This window comes from Hylobates moloch, unplaced genomic scaffold (genome assembly GCF_009828535.3).
Source record: "Hylobates moloch isolate HMO894 unplaced genomic scaffold, HMol_V3 SCAFFOLD_5, whole genome shotgun sequence".
Lineage (NCBI taxonomy): Eukaryota > Metazoa > Chordata > Mammalia > Primates > Hylobatidae > Hylobates > Hylobates moloch.
The window spans coordinates 55,528,289-55,551,608 of NW_026652280.1; the positions used below are offsets into that span (position 1 = coordinate 55,528,289).

The 23,320-nt window shown below is 40.3% G+C and overlaps 1 protein-coding gene across 4 annotated transcripts in view; it reads right to left on the reverse strand.

Annotated features, from left to right (window-relative positions):
* The window catches only part of TTC39C (tetratricopeptide repeat domain 39C), a 123,167-nt gene that overhangs the window by 48,970 nt on the left and 50,877 nt on the right, over positions 1-23,320 (reverse strand). For all 4 annotated transcript variants that reach the window (XM_058438559.1, XM_032152633.2, XM_032152634.2 and 1 more), the window contains exons 3-6: positions 22,337-22,465; positions 19,206-19,320; positions 7,573-7,927; positions 5,423-5,591 (exon numbers count right to left, since the gene is read on the reverse strand). In XM_058438559.1, the coding sequence (XP_058294542.1) occupies positions 5,423-5,591; positions 7,573-7,927; positions 19,206-19,320; positions 22,337-22,465 (768 nt within the window). The remainder of the gene's footprint in view (positions 1-5,422; positions 5,592-7,572; positions 7,928-19,205; positions 19,321-22,336; positions 22,466-23,320) is intronic.

The following is a 23,320-nucleotide window of genomic DNA, read 5'->3' on the forward strand; positions in this document are numbered from 1 at the left end:
GGCCCTTCTGCACTGGCCATATTCTCCATGATCCCCCAGGGTCTCCCTGTTCTTTCTTCTATCTGATAAATAAATCACCAAAGGGGTCAACGTCTGCTCTCCTGTCCCTGTCACAATGATGAACTGATGGGCTAAAGAATCACAGAGACCTCCCATTAATTCTGGGGGTCACTGATGGAAAATGGAACTTTATCTTAATAAACATACAGAAAGAAAACACTAAAGCCCACTTTTAAAAGGCATCTCTCATAGTTGATGGCACCCGAAGTCATGGATGGAAGTAAGGTCCAGAGACAGAACACAGGCACACGGGAATAGAAGTGTAAAGAAAGTCTTTCACACAGAGCTTCGTAGGGAATTGAAAATGAGGGGGAAGAACCTCTATCCTCTTGAAAGGAACCAGCAAACCCGGGTGACATGAATATGGCGATGTAAAGGTCAAGCATCAAAGACATCCCCATAGACACTGAGAGAGTTTGGCGGAAGTGCATCCTCCATCATTGTCCCTTTCTCAGCAGGAACGGAGTGAGGGAAGGGGAGGACACAACAGAGTGGTGGACGGGCAGAGAGGGTTGTGTCTTTTCTGAAAAAACAAACAAGGCAGCTTCAAATAGGAGAAAGATTATATAATGAGGCTCCCAGGGCAGGACCATGGCTACTTGATGACTTCAACGTTGCAGGACTGCCTAGTCTTTACTGAAATCCGAACTGTTCCATTCTTGACTCCCTACAGATGATGCTGCCAATACATCTGGAGCTCACTCAGAGCCAAGAGCTGCAGATGAGGTGAAGACACCAACGTGATTTTTACCTATGTCTGTGTGTATGTTAACATCTATTTGCATGTATGTGTATGTGACAAATATACACCAATACAAATATAAAAGATAAAGTTCATTTAATGTATTTACTTTTTTACTTCAATTAAATTTAATTCGGTTCTTTATAATCCCATTTTGAAATAAAAATGTGACTCTCAAGAAATGAAACTGATTGTTTAGCCAGCACACTGGAATTTAAATAGCTGATTTGGTCCCCTCCTTAGGAGATCATCTTATTTCAATTATCAAGACATTTTTGCAACTTCTTCTTTGGAACTGACTTCAGAAACACATTTAGGTGCCACAAGAAAAGTAAATAGTCCTTGATAACCAACGTCATTTCTTAAAAAAGAAATGACATAGAGCAATAGATTTTTCTACCAGTAGCCTCATCTATTCATTCAGCAAACATACATTGAGGGCCAGTCCTGCGCTAGGCCCAGATTTCGATCTCCAAAAACCAAACCTAAGGTTTTAAAGTGTCAGCATGCAGGATATTGACAACGTATGGGCTCAAGCTCAGGAGACAGTTTCAAAATAAAGGTCAGGAGTTCGAGACCAGCCTAGCCAACATGGTGAAACCCCATCTCTACTAATAATACAAAAATTAGCCAGGCATGGTGGCGCACACCTGTAATCCCAGCTACTCGGGAGGCTGAGACAGGAGAATCACTTGAACCCGGGAGGCGGAGGTTGCAGTAAGCCAAGATTGCGCACTGTACTCCAGCCTGGGTGACAGAGCCAGACTCCGTCTCAAAAAAAAAAAAAAAAAAAAACAGTTCTCAAAATGCTTGCATAGGAACTTTGTTAGAATATGTTCATTAACTTTATAGAAAACTACTTTCATTTATTTGAACATCTGAACACTTAAAGGTAAATAATATTAAAAATTAGTTACATTACTAAATAGTCACACCATATAAGGTATGTGTATGAAAGTATGTATTTACAGAAAACCAAATCCTTACATGTCACAAAGTAGATTGTTAAACCTGAAAGAGAAAAAAGTTGTGTAAATCTGTATTGCTTAAAGAAGAGCAGAGAGAACTGAAAACAGTTTATGAAAATACAGACTTGTCCCTAATATTATAAAAATAATCAAGAAAAATACTCATTAATTGCTTGTATCTTAACGGACATAACACTACCATAGGTTTAACTGAATGAAAATTAAGTGAACATTAATGAAAAATACAGAAATTCAAAATTATAACTACCAATTGACATTTGAAAATTGAGATTCCTATATAACCCATTGGTCAGCCTCCTAAACATTGTTTGCATTGTGGAAATTCAGGGATAAGTAAACAGCTGTATAGTACATACATCTCCTATAGCTACACTCATAACCAATTTTGCCAATCACAGGCCTTGCTTTATTGACAGCTCTCAACACCAAACAAGTTCTTTTTCCCCAAAAGAAAAAACAAAACACGAAAATCTGATACCTGACTTCCCACGCTTAAGCACTCAGTAGGAATAATAACCACCATCACACCATTACTTAGACAGCGTTTGCCACACGCTAGGTACTGTATTCACACATTCATTCCCCCCAGCAATGTAGTAAGTCACATGGGAGGAGTCAAGGAAAATAGGATCAGCTGTAAGGACAACATAAGTGGGCAGAGAAAGTTCCAGGCACAGTACTACAGACAAGCAGCGGGGAGAAGCGGAGGCAGCGAGACAAGGGAATTCTTTCTGCAGTTTGGCAAAGAGGATCCTGTGCTCACCAGCTGGGGTGCAAACGGACCTCACCACCATGGTGCAGCACTCACTGCAACATCAACTGAGGCCATAACAGAAACCAGCGAAGTCACCACAACGAGGTTTATGCAAGTGGCACGACAGGAGCAGATCTGTGGAAGAAATCCTCCTATATTTACTCTACAGGGTCCCAAACAACGAAGGGCAAAGTACGTACAAAGTTAACAAAACTAAAAGAAAAAGTGGGCACTGAACAGGATTTGAAAATAATGAGTACAGAAGAATGAACACTGACGGGCAGATTGAGCTAGTCACCCTGCATGTTAGCAAGCTTACACAAAAGCAGCTGTTCAAATAATTTCACAGATTCTGAGTCATTGAAGAAACAAAGATGGTGTCATATAATGCGCCTGCCCTAAATTAAAGCCCCTAGACCATGTTCTGTGAGTACGTGTTGATAAAAAGAGCTCAAGGGGCCCTGTTTCTAACCCGAATGCTCACTGAAAAAGAAAAAAAAGTTCTTTGTAAGCCAATTCATTGGAAGGAGTCATGTTTGTTTCATAAACTGAGTCAGGGCCTTTGAGGCCTTACAAAAAGCCTTTGGCAAGGGCTATATCACAGCCTCCCTGGGCAGAGTTCCTCATCTGCAAATGAAGGATGACACCATCATTTCTGATACCTTCCTACACATACCCGGGAAGATCAATGAAACACTGCTGTCTGGACACCTTGGGGATAATAACAACCATATTTCAAGTTAGCCTTAAAATCTTTTCATCCTCTGGGCCTTTTGGAATTCTACACTTTACTCATCAATGTACCAATTAGAAACAGTAACCGGTCACCATGAATTTACTGTCCCCTTGTAATAAGTATCTGTTAAACACTAAACCCAGCAAATCTCTGTTAAACACTAAACCCTGTAGCATCGTGTTCAAAGCTACTCAGAACTTATGTCTGCCCTTTAAGAAATCTAAATCTAAGAAAGCACTCATCCTGAGGCCAGGCACAGTGGCTCACACCTGTAATCTCAGCACTTTGGGAGGCCGAGGCTAGAGGATCTCTTGAGCCCAGGAGTTTGAGACCAGACTGGCCAACATAGGGAGACCCCATCTCTAAAAATAAAAATTCAAAAATTAGCCAGGCATGGTGCCGCACGCCTGTAGTCCCAGCTACTTTGGAGGCTGAGGTCGGAGGATCGCTTGAGCCTGGAAGGTTGAGGCTGAGGCTGCAGTGAGCTATGACTGTGTCACTGCACGCCAGCCTGGGCAACAGAGTGAGACCCTGTCTCAAAAAGGAAAAGAAAAAAAAACAGTGAGAGAAAAAAGGGAGAAACACAACCAAGGGCTCACGAGCCTGTATGCAAAGAAAAACAATTTCAAGATAATGAGAACAAAAACAATTTGGACACAGGTTTAAATAATTCAGATCTTGGTGGGCTTTCTGAACTATATTTCAATTTTATTTTATTTTATTTTATATATTTATTTTTGAGATGGAGTCTCGCTCTGTCACCCAGGCTGGAGTGCAGTGGCGCAATCTCGGCTCACTACAACCTCTGCCTCCCGGGTTCAAGCGATTCTCGTGTCTCAGCCTCCCAAGTAGCTGTGATTACAGGCATGTACCACCACGCCCAGCTAGTTTATTGTATTTTTAGTGGAGACAGGGTTTCACCATGTTGGCCAGGCTGGTCTCGAACTCCTGACCTCAGGTGATACACCTGCCTCGGCCTCCCAAAGTGATGGGATTGCAGGCATGAGCCACCATGCCCAGCTTGTATCTCAATTTTCAACTGATAGTATAATCTCCAAAACACATCTTGCATATACAAAGCGCTTAGAAAACTGCTCTGCATGGTCTTCAGATTTAAGGAGTCACTTTATGAAGGAGAAAAATGACTGCGAAAGTAATATACACTCCATTGCCTGCATCCCCACCCCAAAAAGAACAAATCATTCCTGTGCCCATGAAAGTATTTCTAGGCAAAAATCTTCAAAAGGACTCATGGGGGCTGATTTCTCAGAGTGCCTGGTTAACTGGAGGACAGATGTTGTTAAAATCTCAAACTGATTCCCTGATAACTATTGGTAACAATGTAGACAGAGCAGCTACTATAACAGCTATCTTATTTCATAGGTATGATTAATTTCTTTTATTTTCATTTTTCTACAAATCTGCATAACCTCAAACAAACAGATAAAAAGATATGCAAAGGAGAAGTAGACTCCAAAGGCCAGCGCATCTCTGGTTCTGGAGTGAGACAACCCAGGCTCACTCACTGGGCAAGCACAGGAAGTTGCCTGAAGCCCTCTTAGATCCTTGTTTATTTTTTCTATAACATGCAGATGACAATTTTATACCTATGTCACAGGGTTGTTCTGAGGATGAAATGGAAGAGCGTGTGTAAAGCTCCTGACACAGTACTGAGCCAAATTAAGCACATAAAAATGTGATAAAAGCTCCTAATATTTCAAAGCTCATGTTGCCCTGATATTTAAGGCAGTAACTTTTGTGTAAGTCAATTGTTAGCCAAGATCAAAGTTTAGAAAGAGATTATTAGTAACTCAGAGAGGGAAGAAAAATGTATTTTGTATTTTTCAACTCAGCAACTAAATAACGCTCACATGCCTTAGGCTGGAAGTGCACCAATCTTGTGTCATTAGCAATGAGGAATCTTACCCCTACTTTGCCCACATCTTCTGAACAGAAGGTAACTGACTAACATCCTGGGTTCCCGGAAGAGTCTTCCCTAGCAATGATGCAAGGAAAGGCAAAAGAACAAAATGCTCCCGGGCCCTGTGACATTCTGGCTCATTTTAATACCAGTGTCAAGTGAGAATCAGAGATTTGATCATTGGAGGCTTTATTTTAAAAAGATGAGGAAGGTACAGTACCTCTAGTCGTTGTATCCGTCCCTTGAAAAACATAAAGAGGGAAGAATTTGGATAAGCAGCTTCTTTTTTAAGGAGAATTTCCTTAGCTTCATCCAGGCCTGCCTTGTTATCACTGCCATCCAAGGCAAAAAACGGGCGGACTACAGTATGATACCAGAGCAGAGCTAATCTAGAGGAAGAGGGAGAGAAACATTGAGCACATAACTTTTCTTATAATGTTTCCATTTTTCAAAACTCCAGTATGTGTTCTTCCAATGCTACTCTTTCCAAAAAGCTTACTATGCAGTCTCTGAAGAAGTAAAATCAGAGACTTTCCCCATTTTAATGTTAATATTTGGAAAACTACAACTTTAGCACAATATATAAATCAGAAGACACCCTTCCCTCAGGGGAGAGGAGAATAAAGTAACAGGAGCATTTAGCTTTTCCGAGCCTTCTAGATGGATCGCTGAAGAGATGGCTGACATAAATCTCTGAATTCTACACTTTACTTATCAATGCACCAATTAGAAATAGTAACTGGTCACCATGAGTTTACTGTTCCCTTGTAATAAAAGCTTTATTTATTTTTGGCAAAAGGAAAATGTTTTCTCTTGTGTTCACAAAACTTAGGGTATAAAACTAGAATCTAACTTTAAATATCATGTACAAATAAATAGGTCAAAAGGAAAAAGAAAATTTAAAAACAAAGAATAAAGTTAAATATGGAAACCACAGACAGAAATTATACTAAGTTGGGTTAAAATAAGTGAGAGGATAAGACAAAGGGCTCTTTCTCTGGCCTTTGAAGATGCTCAATTTAAAAAACAAGCAAATAAATAAATTACTTCAGACTCCCTTGCTCCAAACTCATTACTTAAAAAAAAAAATGGCCATGTTAAACTAGGTGAACAAAACAGTCATTGGGATTTGTAATCCCAGCTACTCGGGAGACTGAGGCAGGAGAATTGCTTGAACCAGGACCCTGGAGGCAGAGGTTGCAGTGAGCCGAGATCGCGCCACTGCACTCCAGCCTGGGCTACAGAGCAAGACTCTGTCTCAAAAAAAAACCAAAAAAACAAAAAAAAAACAAAACAAAACAAAACAAAAAAAACAGACAAAAATGTTTAACCAACATGTCATTTTTATGTAAATGCATACTTCTGGTGTACTTATAAATTTGGTTCTCTTATGGAGCTCATACTAATTACATTATTTCTATTCATTTCTTTATCAGAGATAAGCATAAAATATTAAGATATAAACAGACAAATGATCACAAGTTAACAAACCTGTTAATTCACATTAATAAAGGACAACTGTGTACTTTAATGAGTTTAGGGAGGCATAATTTTTTTAAATGAAAAATTAATGATATTTTAAATAGCTATCAGTTGATTAAGAGTTAACATCCAAATTTCTCAATACTGATACAGGTAGAAATAGAGGTAAGGTCCTCTGTGATATCAACATTTTTGGGGAAATTTTGACAAGTGCTGTAATGTTAGACAAAGAACATCTGGAATCTTGTTAAATTACTCAAGTTACAAATGGTAGATATTTGCCAGACTAAAACAAACAAAAAACACATCACTTTTAACTGATGTAGAAATTGGTGAATTCTTGTTCTAGATAGTTATATCAGCTTCCTCATGCTCTCCTGCTTAAATAATTATTATTTAAGTTTAAACCAATGAACATAACATGACTCAGTTTAGTGGAAGAGCACAAAATATCCATGTCACATATAGGAAACCACCTTGAATCATCAAGGAAAATTACCCAATGTGAGGATTCTTTATAAGAATAAAAATTTCAGAACCACAGAAAAAGCTTATCAAATTTGCACCTCCTAAGTCCAAAAATCAGAATTGTGAATCTCAGAGACTATAGTCAAAGTCACAAAAACTGCTTATAAAATCGTTTGAGGTTTTAAAACACATGACTTGTGAGACTAGTGAACAACACCTTGTTCTCTAACTAAAGTCAGCTTAGAACCACCACCACGACCACAGAACACAGTCCTTGGTGTTGCACTGAAAGACATAAGACACAGCATCCTGTCAACCAACCATACATTTTACCTGAAGTTTCCTTTAAAGTCTTTGATTGTCGTTTACTTACTTTCAACACTATATTATCTACCAAAGCATTGCAATACAGCTACTCACGTAGCTAAAGGGGCCTTCATGTCCTTACTTTCGCTTGCATACATCAGTGAAGAAAGCCCCTGTAGGCGGTCTCCAGGAAAACCCAGCAGGTTGATGATTTTGAGCAGGTTTGGGGGCACCATGGATATGCAAAGGTGAAAAAGGCCATATCCAAAGCTAACAGCACCTTTCAGTCTGTTCAGAGACTCCTCAGACACCCCTTCAGCCACAATGTGATTATCATTTGCAGCATCAGAAGTCAAGGACTCTTCAGTTAGCTTCTTCTGATACAGCTCCTGAAGGGCATTGATGTCCAGATAGCATTTATTGTAAATCTTCCAGGCTTTCCTAAGGATCCACCCACCTTTGATATAAGCTAAAAAGAGAAGGGAAGAAAAGATTCAAAAACATTCAAAATAATTTTTCTATTTCTATAGTAAAGGATACTGAACAGTAACTTGAAAATCAAGCCAAAAATGTAAAAAACATAAAAATTATTATGTATTGTTGTACCCAGTATTCTTATAGTGCTGTCTTATTTCTCATCAGTTTCCCTTCCCTACACTGGATGATGATTGGTAAGCATGTGTGTTTCTGCTCATTGTTCTATGAAGCCCTTCACGCAGTACCTACAGCATGGTATGTAATATACATTGAATGAATGAATGAATCACCTGAATCCAATGTCTTTTCACGTGTTCTGTGAAACCCTCTGTTGCATTTCTGAATTACTATACTGCTTTCCTGATAAACTTTTTTATAATCCTTGCATTTGTCTACCCTGTGTTACATTCCTCCTCAAAAGCAAGTTCTTGGTCTAGGTCTAGGTGACCATTAAATTTCTAGCCAAGGTTGGGCGCGGTGGCTCATGTCTGTAATCTCAGCATTTGGGAGGCCGAGGTGGGCAGATTACTTAAGTCCAGGAGTTTGAGAACAGGCTGAGCAACATGGAGAAACCTCTTCTCTATAAAACATACAAAATTTAGCCAGGCATGGTAATGCACACCTATAGTCCCAGCTACCTGGCAGGCTGAGGTGGAAGGATTCCCTGAGCCCGAGAGGTCAAGGCTGCAGTGAGCCACAACTGTGCCACGGCATGCCAGCCTGGGCAACAGAGTGAGATCCTGTCTCAAAAAAAAAAAAAGAAAAAAATGTACACCCAAGCACCAAGCATTGCATCTTGCCAAAAATAAAAATAAAATAATAAAACAAGCAGGCAGAAAAGATTAATATTTACTGGGTAAACAAATAGCCAGTTTATTATCAAAAAAGTCATTCATGTTAAATGCAAAATGTAAAGACCTCCCAATTCATACATATCTGAGGCCTACTGTGTGGCTTAAGCACACCTTATCAGAATGGCTTTATTTGGTTTATGAAATTGGGGTTTATCCACTGCCCCAACCACAGTGAAATAGCAATAAAAAAGTTACTGCACAGCAGAAGGTGCAAATCTCTTATCTTTAAAGCCACTTCCACTATTTTCTGTTGGGCCAATTTTTCTTAACAGAGCCCTCTTAAGAACACATACCACAAAGACAACTTGAAGTATAAGAGGTAAGACATGGGATTTACCACCTCCCTCCACCACTGGCCCCTGTCAGGACCCTGCTGTTGGCCACTCCTCCTAGGAATATTTTTACCTTCAGATGAGTAGGAAGGGCGGGGGGAGGACAACTTACATGGGACTATCTGAGTGCATCATCATCGCATTTTTGAGGAAAGGATTTTCTGTAGGGAATTTTCTGTAAAATAAAGTTCTCTCATAACTATGAGAGAGCTTATCCACTTGGCAATGTTATTAGTATGATACCAACTCTGACCCTCATGCACAAATGGACAACATAAACTGTCAGACTTCCAGGCCCTTTAGACAGTAGGAAAAGAGGTTTTCAGAAAGGCATTTTTAAATTTCAGAAAATACATGAAATAAAATCTGATTTACAAAAACCCAATATTGGAATTGACAGTGATCTAAGAATAGATGTGTAGAAAAGAGTTGATGCAGCAGGCCTGACTGCTGTCCTTCAACAGAACTGCTAACAAGGTTGGCCCTTGGCTGGAATGAGAGCTTGGATTCTGGGAAAGTTCTTACCATTTCCAGGACTGATAAGAGTGGCTCACTGTGTGCACCTAAACTGTCTGCACAAATAATATGATGTACATTGAACACTGATTTTTCTTCTGGGAGTCTGGAATTTGTCTATGTGCAAGGCAGGGGTGCCTACATGATCGGCCCCCAGTAAAAACTCTGGCACTAAGTCTCTAATGAGATTCCCTGGTTGGTGACATTTCATTTGTGTTGTCCTAACTCGTTGCTGGGGCAAATTAGCACATCCTGTGTGACTCCCCGGCGAGCAAAGCCTTGGAAGCTTGTGCCTGGTCTCCCCTGGACTCCGCCACCCCATGTGCTTTTTCCCTTTGCTGATTTTCCTTTGCATCTAAGGAACACAAACGAACTACAAAACATAATCTAAGCCCTCCAAATATCTACAATAAAATTAGGAAAGAAAACCAATACAAATGAAAAAATAAGAATGCAACATAATTTAGCTGTAAGAAGTCACAGCTGAAAATATGACTGTAAGATGAGTCTTGCATGTAAGTCATCAAACCTGGGGGTGGTCCTGGGGACCCCCAACCCATGGTATCAAGCTATTATTTTACTTAAATGCACCAATTTTCTGACAAATGATGAACATATCACCCATGGGATCACATTTAAAAACAACTATCCTACAACTTCTGGGTGATTAATGTCCTATAGTCTACCTCCACTAAAAAGAATGCTATAGGGTAGAATGAACAAGTAAAACAAATTAATCTACAAAGTTTTTTTAGTAACTTTAAAATAATAAAAGTAATACATTTGAAACAATTTCTTTTCATTCATTCTACTTAACAAGAATATTTACTGTACAAACACCACATTGCAAGCACTGTTCTGGGTGAATTGAAGTGAAATAAGACAGAGATCTTTCCTTTAAGAGGCTCAATGACTTTTTCCCCTCCTAAATGGAAGCACTGTGGGAAAAGAAAGCCTGGAGAAAACCTTGAAGCTTCTTTTATACTAACAAAGTGGATTTTTAAGTGTCTGGATTGATCCAGCATGCCCACAAACAAGAAAGATGATGTTCAGTTACAATCCAAAAAGCCAAAGATTTAACAGAAAAGCAGAAAAAAATGGAAACTAGAATATATATTCTTGAGAGCACAGAGGCAACTGGAATCTAATTGAAAACAAATAATCACTGGCTGCAGATTTTAAACAAATCTGTAAAACCCTAAAAATATCGATTGGCTATTGTTTCTATTACGTGCCTGGCACTGTGCTTGCCATCTGAGGAACACCAAAGAACTATAAAACATAGTCCAATCCCGCCTAATGCCCACAATAAAATTAGAAAATAAACACAAAGGGAAAAATAAGCATGCAACTTAACTATATATTTAAATGCTTTATTGGGTCATATATAGAAAGAGTGAAAACAAATAATGCTGAGATGATGAGTGAATTGTTCTTTTTTATCTCCTTTTTCTGTCATTAAATAGTTTTCCATATAGTAAACACATATATAAATTAGAGAGTGCAAAATAGTTATTGCAAGATTTCGGAAGAACACTTTACTCCTACCCATTCTTAACTGGAAATTTGGAGGGATAAATTTAACTCCATTTTATCCTGTATTTTCCAGGCTACCTCAGCTTTATTAAAGGAAGTGAAGCTTGCACTAAGGCAAAGGGAATGCCCCAGGAGAGAAGAAGAAGGAATGCCAGTAGGAAGGAGCAGATGGGCGAGTGGCTTGGAGGCAGAGTGAAGCAGGGGGCACACTGGGACAAAAGGGTGCAAGCCTAACAGAGGAGTGAACACCTGCTCCTGGAGAAATGGCATCTCTCAACGTGACGTCGAAGGGACCAGGATTACAGACATGAATGCTAACAATTCTGACCTCAGGTGAGGAGCTACAGAAACGGATGGTAGAACTGGAAACAAATGTTTAGAATCCGTCCACTCCCGAGTGCGTGGAACTAAATCAATAAAACATAACAGAAACCTCCACGGTGAAAACCCCACTCTTCTAGAATAAGAATATAATGAGTTCAATCCGTCTTTAACTTTGTGCCTAAGATGGGTGCCAACGTCTGAAAGCACATGTTAAAGTCTATGGTAACAAGCTGTAAGGTTCTTAATTTGAGCCAAGGAAACAGAACCCAACATTTTTGACTGAGTCAAAGATGATAAACTGAAATATGTCAAAACAAACTTAATGCCCATGTCGAGAGAGGCTTTGCTTTTACTACATTCTGCGTCCAACTTGGCACTGAAACAGGTTCTTGGGACTTGCCCTACTCTCCATCCCACACTCTGTGAAGCAAAAATTCCAGCCACAGCCAGGCCAAGCAGGAGGAGGCAGAGGCTGGGGGAGGATGCGGCACAGAGAACAGCATGCTCGGCACCGTGGCTCCTACAGGGGCCACTCCAGCAGCTCCACGCAAGGACACAGCAGCTGAGTGCACGTCTTCCCAACAAGCAGAGAACACGCTATTGAAGAGCCATACGACCTGCACAGCCTTTCATCTGGCTGCTCTGAAAGGTCAAGTATAAATCATTCAGCTGTCGTTATCTCTGTGTCTGTGGAGGGAGGTGGAGACAGCAGAAAACCACAGACCAGGCCGGGCGCAGTGGCTCATGCCTGTAATCCCAGCGCTTTGGGAGGCTGAGACGGGCAGATCACTTGAGGTCAGGAGTTCAAAACCAGCCTGGCCAACATGGTGAAACCCAGTCTCTACTAAAAAATACAAAAAAAATTAGCCGGGCATGGCGGCAGGTGCCTATAGTTCCAGCTACTCAGGAGGCTGAGGCAGGAGAATAACATGAACCCAGGAGGCGGAGGTTGTAGTGACCCAAGATTGTGCCACTGCACTCCAGCCTGGGCAACAGACAATTTGTCCCACCTTATGAGGACCAGGCAACAACTAGCTGAGAGATGGAGGGGGCGAGAGGAAATCCTGCCCCATACGGGGACAGAAGTCTTCCCTGGGAAAGGGCAAGAGCTGCTTGCAAAATGGGAATATCGAGTTACATGAAACTGATCTTGGATAAATTTTGTAATTTTTCAGGGGGACTGTATCTGGTGCAAGCATCTACTAAAGCCTGTCTGTCCAACTGTCCCGGAAGAAGGCTGGTTAACCCATGGTAATTCAGGCTTGCCTTTCTTGTGTCCCAAATAATAGACTTTCTTCTTTTTGAGACAAGGTCTCACTTGGATTGCCCAGGCTGCAGTGCAGTGGCACTATCTCACCTTACTGCAGCCTTGACCTCCCAAGCTTAGGTGATTCTTCCACCCCAGCCTTCCGAGTAGCTGGGCCTACAGGCGCATGCCACCAAGCCTGGCTGATTTTTTGTATTTTTAGTAGAGAGGGGTTTTGCCATGTTGCCCAGGCTGGTCTCAAACTCCTAGAGTCAAGCAATCCACCCACTTCGGCCTCCCAAAGTGCTAGTAGCCACCGTGCACAGGTGTGAGCCACTGTTCCTGGCCCAAGACTTTGAAGGACAAAAGATGATTTAGTTTTCACTAGTCAGCCCACTGCCTCGTTATCTTCAACCTTCACCAACAGACTTTTTTTTTTTTTCAATTATACTTTAAGTTCTAGGGTACATGTGCACAATGTGCAGGTTTGTTACATATGTATACATGTGCCATGTTGGTGTGCTGCACCCACTAACTCGTCATTTACATTAGGTATTTCTCTTAATGCCATCCCTCCCCACTCCCCCCACCCCACAACAGGCCCCAGTGTGTGATGTTCCCCGCCCTGTGTCCAAGTGTTCTCATTGTTCAATTCTAACCTATAAGTGAGAACATGCAGTGTTTAGTTTTCTGTCCTTACAATAGTTTGCTGAGAATGATGGTTTCCAGCTTCATCCATGTCCCTACAAAGGACATGAACTCATCCTTTTTTATGGCTGCATAGTATTCCATGGTGTATATGTGCCACATTTTATCTAGTCTATCATTGATGGACATTTGAGTTGGTTCCAAGTCTTTGCTATTGTGAATAGTGCCACAATAAACATACATGTGCATGTGTCTTCATAGTAGCATGATTTATAATCCTTTGGGTATACACCCGGTAATGGGATGGCTGGGTCAAATGGTATTTCTAGTTCTAGATCCTTGAGGAATTGCCACACTGTCTTCCACAACAGTTGAACTAGTTTGCAGTCCCACCAACAGTGTAAAAGTGTTCCTATTTCTCCACATCCTCTCCAGCACCTGTTGTTTCCTGACTTTTTAACGATCACCATTCTAACTGATGTGAGATGGTATCTCATTATGATTTTGATCTGCATTTCTCTGATGGCCGGTGATGATGAGCATTTTTTTCATGTGTCACCAACAGACTTCTAATAGGCTCACTTCTCCAATCCCAATATCTTCCTGAATGGCATTACCTTTCCTCCATTGCCTCCCTTTAATTATGCCTGAGGTTGCAAATTTGTGAATTTTTGCAATCAGATCTTGGCGATGACCTTAAACAGTAGGATATAAATAACTCCCACATGCTTAGCGTTCCAATAATGGAACGCTAGGCATGAATGGATTTTAATATCCACCCACCATGTTCTAGGCAAAAACATCCTACCAGGTTCTAAAGACACAGAGAAGGAAACGGACCTTCATGCTTTATAAACCTCCTCAGGGATAAGGGATCCTTGATCTTCCTAAAGATTCAGAATCACTTGTTTCCTATTCAACCTCTATGACTAACTTATGTGTCTATGGCTGAAGTATCTTCCTGAATTAGAATTTATTTACTTACTTATTTGTTCCTACTGACAAACCATGAGTTCCCCCAGGGCATGAGATGTTTCTCATTCATCTCTAGACTACCACCACCTATCATCTCACAGCATGTGGGCACATAGGAAACGCTCAACATATGTGGGGAAGAGGTGAAACAGCAGGTAGATTGCACAGTCCCTGCCCTCAAGGAGTACGTAGCCTAATACTTTAGGCAGACATGTAAATAAATATGAGTATTGCTATGTGATACATGTGGTAAATGGTGATGTACAGGGTATAAGTAATAGCACAACAAAGGCCAGATTGGCTGGGCATGGTGGCTCACACCTGTAATGCCACACTTTGGGAGGACAAGGTGGAAGGATCACTTGAGCCCAGGAGTTCAAGACCTGCCTGGGCAGCATAGTGAGACCCCAATCTCTACAAAAAAATTTTAAAAAATTAGCCAGGTGTGGTGGTACATGCCTGTAGTCCCAGCTACTCAGGAGGCTGAGGCAAGAGAATCACTTGAGCCTAGGACCTCAAGGCTGAAGTGAGCTATGATCTCCAGCCTGGGTGACAGAATGAGACCTTGCCTCTTAAAAAAAAAAGAAGCAGGATTGATATGAGGAGGGAATGCTATACAAAGGAGGAAGGCCTGGGCTGCACTTGATTAAGCATAAGAGAAAGATAAAGGGGGTAGGGGTGTTCCACACTGACAGAGTAAGGTGAATAAAAGTTCGAGGCAGCAGAGGGTATTCAGGGAAGTGTGAGAATCTTGGCTCAGCTAGATGAGGTAGTGGAAGGGCAGGTGGCTGGGAAAGAGGCAGGGTCTTACATGCCCCGCACAAAAGGAATTCAGACCTTCCCTTGCAGGTGAGGCACGCCAGCTAAGTGTTTAAAGCATGGGTTTAAGCGGTTCTGGAAAGATGCTCCAGCAGCAACGGAGTGTGTGGCCTAGAGGGAAGCAAGAGGCAGTGTGGCTACTATTCTAGCCCAGAGCTAGTTCCCCAGGGCACAGGGAGAACCTGAGGGAGAAGATCCCAAGAAACCTGGGTTTCTGGGCCACTTGGAAGGTGATAGCACAAGTAGCCAAACTAAGATGGGAGCACGTGGACAGCATCAGGATTTCAGTTAGGAAATGAGAAAACCATGGCTCAGGCCCTGGTTCTGTCATCACCAACAAGCTGCATAAATCATTCAACTGCAACTGTCTCACCTGTCAAGTAAGGAAAACAATCTATCTGAGGAAAACTAGAGTATATATGTTGCCAAGAATACAAAGGTGAGAAAGACATGGGCCCTCTCTTCAAATCCAAAAGGAAATAAAGGACACTTACAATAAAACAAGGTGGCAAGTGCCATAAAATATGTTTTAAAAATAATTCATCACAAAAGAAATATATTCTTGCTGCAATAAAAGACATTTGGATAACAGAGTTAAAAAGATATAAAGTAGTATGGGAAATTAAAGAGATGATGGAGTAATTCATTATAAGGAAGTTTAAATGAGATAAACACAAGCTTTTTTAAAAGTAAGCAGCATTGACTGGGCATGGTGGCTCACACCTGCAATCCCAGCACTTTGGGAGACCAAGGCGGGTGGATCACTTAAGGGCAGGAGTTCGAGACCAGCCTGGCCAACATGGTGAAACCCCGTCTCTACTAAAATTACCAAAAATTAGCCAGGAGTGGTGGCATGCACCTGTAATCCTAGCTACTCGGGAGGCTGAGGTACAAGAATCGCTTGAACCTGAGAGGCAGAGATTGTGCTGTGGGCCGAGATTGTGCCACTGCACTCCAGCCTGCATGACAGAGCGAGAAACTGTCTTAAAAAAAAAAAAAGCATGAACCATTAAAAAGTTCGCATTGGCTCATCCCTACCAGAGCTCTGGCCTGTGTGTGTGCCCCTGGCCCCTCAGTGCTGCCCTGCTCCAAGGGTGGGGAGGGCCACCCATAACAAACATCTCCAACAAGGAGCTTTGCTCCCCCTCCCCAAGAAAATTATCCATGTAAAATGTTTTCTAAGAAATATGGATCCCAACAATGAAGCAAACAAATTATTTGTAGCTTAATAACCCGCTGGGTGTCTGAAAGGCAAATAGAGCACATTGTTGGTTGTGTCTGTTTGAAACAAATAGTGAGCTATTCACAAAGCAAATAACCACTACATAAGTTTATGACAAGCTGAGGCTTTCATGCCTATGAGAATTTCACTTCAATGTCAATATCACATTCAATAAATCATAGGACTTCAGGAAGAACCAGGAATGCTGTCAAATACTATGATGAACAGGATTAAGTAACAATAATATCAAACTATTAGAAGAATGGGCAAAGGCTGTGAAGATAATTTGTGAAAGAAATATAGTTTATGGATAAAATACAAAAGCATATTCAACCTCACCAGCACCCCCCAAAAATGCACACCAATCTAAACGTTCCTGAGGAATTGATTAAATACATTAGGGCATATCCATATGATAAACTAACACACTATTATTTAAAATTATGTTCTGAAAGTAAGTCATAGGGAAAATATCCAAAGTATAATTGAAAAGAAAAAACAAGATACAAAATACTATAGATTCAATTTTGCAAAAAAATAGAGAAATATAAAGCAGATTATTAATAAAAAGAGATTTTCTCTAAGTGGTGAAACTGGAGATGATGACTTGCTTTCTATCTTTCCAAAATATTCCATACTAATATTTAGTAATTTTACAATCAGAATAATCTTAAATATAAATACTATTATCTGATAATTCTCAGCTTCACGAGGGCAGGGACTAGGCCTGTGTTTGCTTATCTAACTAAGTGCTTAGCACACAGCATGTGCTCTATAATTATTTGTTGAATGTATCAATGATTGAACAAATGAAAGACAGACATACTCATTTAGAAAGTTCTGGCTGGGCGCGGCAGCTCACACCTGTAATCCCAGAACTTTGGGAGGCAGAGGCAGGCAGATCACGAGGTCGGAGTTCAAGACCAGGCTGACCAACATAGTGAAACCCCATCTCTACTAAAAATACAAAAAATTCGCCGGGCATGGTGGTGGGCAACTGTAGTCCCAGCTACTCCAGAGGCTGAGGCAGGAGAATCTCTTGAACCTGGGAGGCAGAGATTGCAGTGAACCAAGATCGCACCACTGCACTCCAGCCTAGGAAACAGTGCGAGACTCCATTTCAAAAAACAAAAAACAAAAAAGTTCTGATACACTCTCACACTTTAACTTTTATTATATTTGCTTTATCCTCCTCTCTCAACAGGTATTTTCTTTTCTTTTCTTTTCTTTTTTAAGTCTCGCCCTGTCACCCAGGCTGGAGTGCAGTGGAGTGATCTCAGCTCACTGCAACCCCCATCTCCCATGTTCAAGCAATTCTCCTGCCTCAGCCTCCCAAGTAGCTGGGATTACAGGCACCCGCCACCACACCCATCTAATTTTTGTGTTTTTAGTAGAGACGGGGTTTCACCATGTTGGCCAGGCTGGTCTCGAACTCCTGACCTCAAGTGATCCGCCTGCCTCAGCCTCCTAATATGCTGGGATTACAGGTGTGAGCCAAGGCAACTGGCCAGATATTTTCTTAATGGTTAAAATTAGCTCCTTACGAGAGTCCCTGAGTGTCAGGAAAAGGAAGTACAAAATCACAGAGCTCTTGTCTTGACCAACAAAGTCCAGATAAGCTCTGGTACTCTTTTATATCTGAGTCAGCAGTGTGCTCCAAATGGGGGATTTGACATTACTGCATTATAGAAAATTCACATGACCTATGAGTTCTTGACCATATAAGTAAGGTATTGTAAGAAGAGTCCTGAGAAGAGGGTTAAGGAGAAAAAGAATTATTGAACCAAAGCAAACAGTGAATGTACATCACAGAACATATTTTAAAAGAAAGATCAATTCTTAGAAGTCCAAATTTCAGAGGTCAAAATAGAAGTTAAATTCCACTTTTGACTTCAGCCAAACAGAAGCAAAGCATCCTTCATATGAGACGGAGACAAAGATAGAAAGAGCAAGAGAAACAAGAAAAAGGGGGAAAAACTGGCTTCTGATAGGCTAGAAAGAAAACAGTATGTTATAATTTAAAAGAAATATATCCTTCTTCATTTAAGGTTTAGGAGAAAATATCTTTCTGACAGTGAATTTTGATTTCCTTTCAGAATTTTCAGTTTTTTCAAGTAAATTCTATCTACCAAAATGGCAAGTTTCTGCTGTCAATATCAGAGACACCCATAATCACATAATTAAAAGAATTAGGTCAATTTTAGACTCAGTCATAGGACAAGCTTTAGAGGCTCACTTGAGTCTATTTCACTCAAGAAATTCAAGCTAAGCCTAGAAAACATTTGTCTTGGACAGACTAATTAAGAAATTAGTTTATATCCCTCACTAAAGTTTGTTAAAATGCAGGTCATTCCAGTATATTAGCAAATCTTTAATGATCTTTAACGATCTCCTAATATAAGTGAAACCATTGAAGGCACTCAGGCCTTAATAACAACTTCCTGAAAACCTTAAATTTAAGCCAGTTACATTTCACTTTAAAGGTTATTATCACAACCTGATTCCCACAAAGAAAAAGTATTATACAGCAACATACATATAAAAGGCACTAGCAATTTCTGTAAGTATGACAGAATTCTCGAGACAAGAGGATGAAACAGACTCTGGCACAAAAACTGCTCCACTAAACACACATTAAACACTTGTGGTTTCAATTTCCCCAGTAATAAATCAGTATCATGCCCCAAAGAGGCGCCACATGTTTTCAAAGACTGAAATAAAAGGCATTCTTAAAAAAGCATATTACTAATTGTGTGCACTGAATACTGAAAACCATTAAAAATAATGCTTCAGCATACCTGACAATTCTTGTTTTACAAATGAAAGCACAGCCAGGTAAACCTGGCAGTCAGCTATGATTATCTGCCTCTGAAGCCGATCAACCATAGAGGGGGCGGATTTTCGGACATCAACCTGTTTGGCAGAAAGAAAGTCCACACTGATAAATCACACATAACAACGATAGTTCCCCCAAACAGTATTAGGTTATTGTACAAAATAATTTCACATAGGAATTATGAAACCTGGCACTCAAAGCCAAGACCAAGTTTATCCTATGAGCCTAGCAGCTCCAAATTCCCATTAGTCTAACTTTGTTTTGTTTGTTTGAGCGCTGTAACTCAAAGACAAAAATATTCTAAGTGATACAAGCTGAATTCACGGGAAATACGAAAAGCAACAAAAAACTTCGGAGTTTCACCTTTTTTTAAAAAAAACAATATAAAGTCTTTCTTATCCAAAATAAAAATCATTAAAGGTACAATATATTCCTCAAAGCAGATAACCTGAAAAGTCAACTTTGCGGCCACCTGCCTTCAGGTAGGATAACATTGGGGGCATTCTTTTCGTGTATGCACCTGAGATGTAAGGATCAGAAACTGATTACATTTCCATTAAGGAGAAAATATTCTAGAATTAAAAATTAGCTTTGAATAAATCACAAACTACTTGAAATATACGTCATATAAATACAAATATGCAAAAAGTCAAATCACTTTTTATAAAATGTTGGTCTTTATCATGTTTCTAAAATGAAGAATAGAACACTTCAGAATAGAACATTCTGCATTCTTAGTACAAAGTAAACTTGAATAAAATAAGTTAAATAGCTTTAATATGCTACCACAATGACAGAAGAAATAATAGAATTTTTGCAAATATGTCAACAGTATACACAGTAGACACGCCAGAATGATCTGTTTCCCTTTTTTCTAGATTTTAGCATAATCCATCGTGGTCACTGTTGTTTCAAATCTAGCCCCAGCACTCACTATTCTATTCACTTGGGAAAATGTCAAGATGCTTCTGTTTCCTCGTCTGTAATAAAATCTACTGTGCAGGATTGTTGGGAGGGCGAATGAGACACCGAATGTGAAAATGCTTTTTAAATTGCAAGGACTCATTACAAATGTTAATTATTAACACAGGTGCTAGATGTGGTACTGGATACTGATGACAGACATGTAAATAAGCTTTCATTCTACTGAGGAAATATAGACCGTATTACTATGTACTGTGGAAAGCTCTCTGAAGGGTATGATAGGGAACTACGGGAACCTATAGGAGACACACTCAACAGGGCATGGAGCCTCAAGCAAGAGTCTTTGGGGAAAAGGACACGTAGAAAGAACTAAAGAAGAGTAGGAACCAGGAAACGAGGGAGGAGAATGTTCCAGGCAGAGGAAATGTAAATGCCAAGTCAGCCACATTAAGGAGTCTGTACTTTATTATAACGGCAATGGCTAGTGAGAGGGGCCACCGAAAACCAAGCAAGCAACAAATTTGCATTTTAGTGACTATATTATGGTCAATGAATTAGAGCAGCAGTCTCCAACCTTTTTGGCACCAGGGACCAGCTTCACGGAAGACAATTTTTCCATGGACTGGGTTGGGGGTGGGTGGGAGGAGATGGGCTAATGGTTTCAGAATGAAACTGTCCCACCTCACATCATCAGGCATTAGTTAGATTCTCATAAGGAGGGTGCACCCTAGATCCCTTGCATAGACAGTTCATGCTCCTATGACAATCTCATGATGCTGTTGATCTGACAGGAGACGAAGCTCAGGTGGTAATGCTCACTTGCCCTGCAGCTCACCTCCTGCCCTGTGGCCTGGTTCCTAACAGCCCATAGACCAGTACAGGTCCATGGCCCAGAGGTTGGGGACCCCTACATTAAAGAATCATGAGACTGGAGGCAGAAATACCCATGTGTCTTAGACAAGTGGGATAGTGTCTGACCTACAGAGATGGCAGTGAGGATAGACAGTAGTCGATGAATTCAAGAAGTATTAAGAAAAAGAGTCAACAGCACTTGGTCATTGATTAGACGTTATAAAATGTTGGTCTTTATCATAATGTTTCTGAAAATGAAGAATAAACACTCCAGAATAGAACATTCTGCATTCTTAGTACAAAACAAACTTGAATAAAATAAGTTAAATAGCTTTCATATGCTATCACAATGACAGAAGAAATAATAGGATTTTTGCCAATATGTCAACAGTATACACAGCAGACACACCAGAATGATCTGTTTCCCTTTTTTCTAGATTTTAGCATAATCCATCGTGGTCACCATTGTTCCAAATCTAGCCCCAGCACTCACTATTCTATTCACTTGAGAAAATGTCAAGATGCTTCTGTTTCCTCGTTTGTAATAACATCTACTGTGCAGGATGTATCAGGCTGGAGAGAGAGGAAGCTAGGAAAACTCTGGCCCTCTGGAGCATCAGGAGGCGGGACACTTGGCCCATCAGTGGCTTTCTCATGGTGGACACCATAAACAAGAGCAGACGTGAAGCACTCTCCTATGATGCTTCATAGGCAGGGCACGGCATGCAGGAGCAGAAGACAGGTGGCTTCTGATGACTATATCCAACAGACTGATTTGTCAGTGACATATGTGAGACCCTTGGACACTCCAAATAACATCAAGGCTAGGAGGATGCCTCTCCATAGCCTAGCACTTTTGCACTGAAATGGTGAGGGCAAAATCAGGAAAACTGGATTCTGATGGTATTATGACTATTTGTAACCAAAGGCTGGTGAGGCCTGGGGAAAATTGGTAAACAGCTAAATTCCAGAATTATACCAAAATGCAATTCTATTATTCATCAACTGCCATCGTATCCTATTTGAATTACATATAGGAAAACCTCATTAAAACAGCCCTTGCCACACGGCCCATTATGAAAGAAAATGATTCTAAGATATCAAAAGGACATGCACTGAATGGCTCTGGATGACTGAAAGCAGCTTCTGTTTTTATATGAGATACATTTTAAATAACCAAAAACCATAAGAAACATAGTGGTTTTTCAGTCATATTCTAAACACTAAAATCAAGCAAATGGCTTTTGTTCTAAATGAACAAAAGTGATATTCTAAATAAGTGGCACACAGTCCACAACCTAAAGCCACAATACTTACATTCTTCTTAATTTTATTCTTGATTGTTTCAATTACTCCAGCCTCTTCACTTTCACACAGTTTTTCTGTGGTTTTTAAGTCATCACATGCCAACTGCATTTTTTCTTCCTCAAATGTCATCATGGCATTCTTCCAAGAAAGAAAGAATGAATGAATAAATGAATTAGTATCTGAAAATTTAAGCCAATTCATTACAAGAAAACCCCAAATAAAAAAAAACACTTAAATTATTTATTGCAAGCAAAAGAATCACAATGTTACGGCATAATCTATTCATTTAAAGAAACTATAATCTCAACATGAAATAAGACTATACCTCTATCGTATCATCATGAAAATAATATGGTAATAAATGTCCTTGCCATTACTGTTCTACAATTTTTGTTGTTGCCGTTATTAAACACAGTAACAAAAATTCTCTATAATTTCTGACTGGTCTGCTCAACTCAGTTTTTACAATGGTGTCTAATGCAAAAGTTCATTCTACCTGCATATGGATCCCTGGCTCCGCCAAGTACTGCACAGAAATGCTAATGAAATAACAGCTTGTAGGTACTCTTGGAAAATCTTTAGTCTTTCCAGGGACTGCAATTCCAGTAGGTTCACTTATAAGGAATTCATTTTAGATTGTCTATGTTTAAAAATTCCATGACAGCTTGTTTCCAGGCACCTGATCCTGGCGGACTTTTTCAAGCCACATTTAACGAAGTAGGGGAAATCCACTGAATCTCTGCTGAACACCTGTGACTTTTACACAGTAGAACTGAGGTTTCTGAGATGAATGGGCTTACAGGGGCAGAGACAGACTTGCTGCGGGATACCTGGTTCTTGGAACGACCTGATGAACCTACTGTCTCTAGCTCCTCATTTCCTATCAAATTCCACCAGCTCCATCTTGGTCTTTCAGGCTTCCTCAGTATGGCTCTAACCTACTTTTCCATTCTAGCCAAACCTCGGCCCAGGCCTCCCTGCCACACTCTTCTT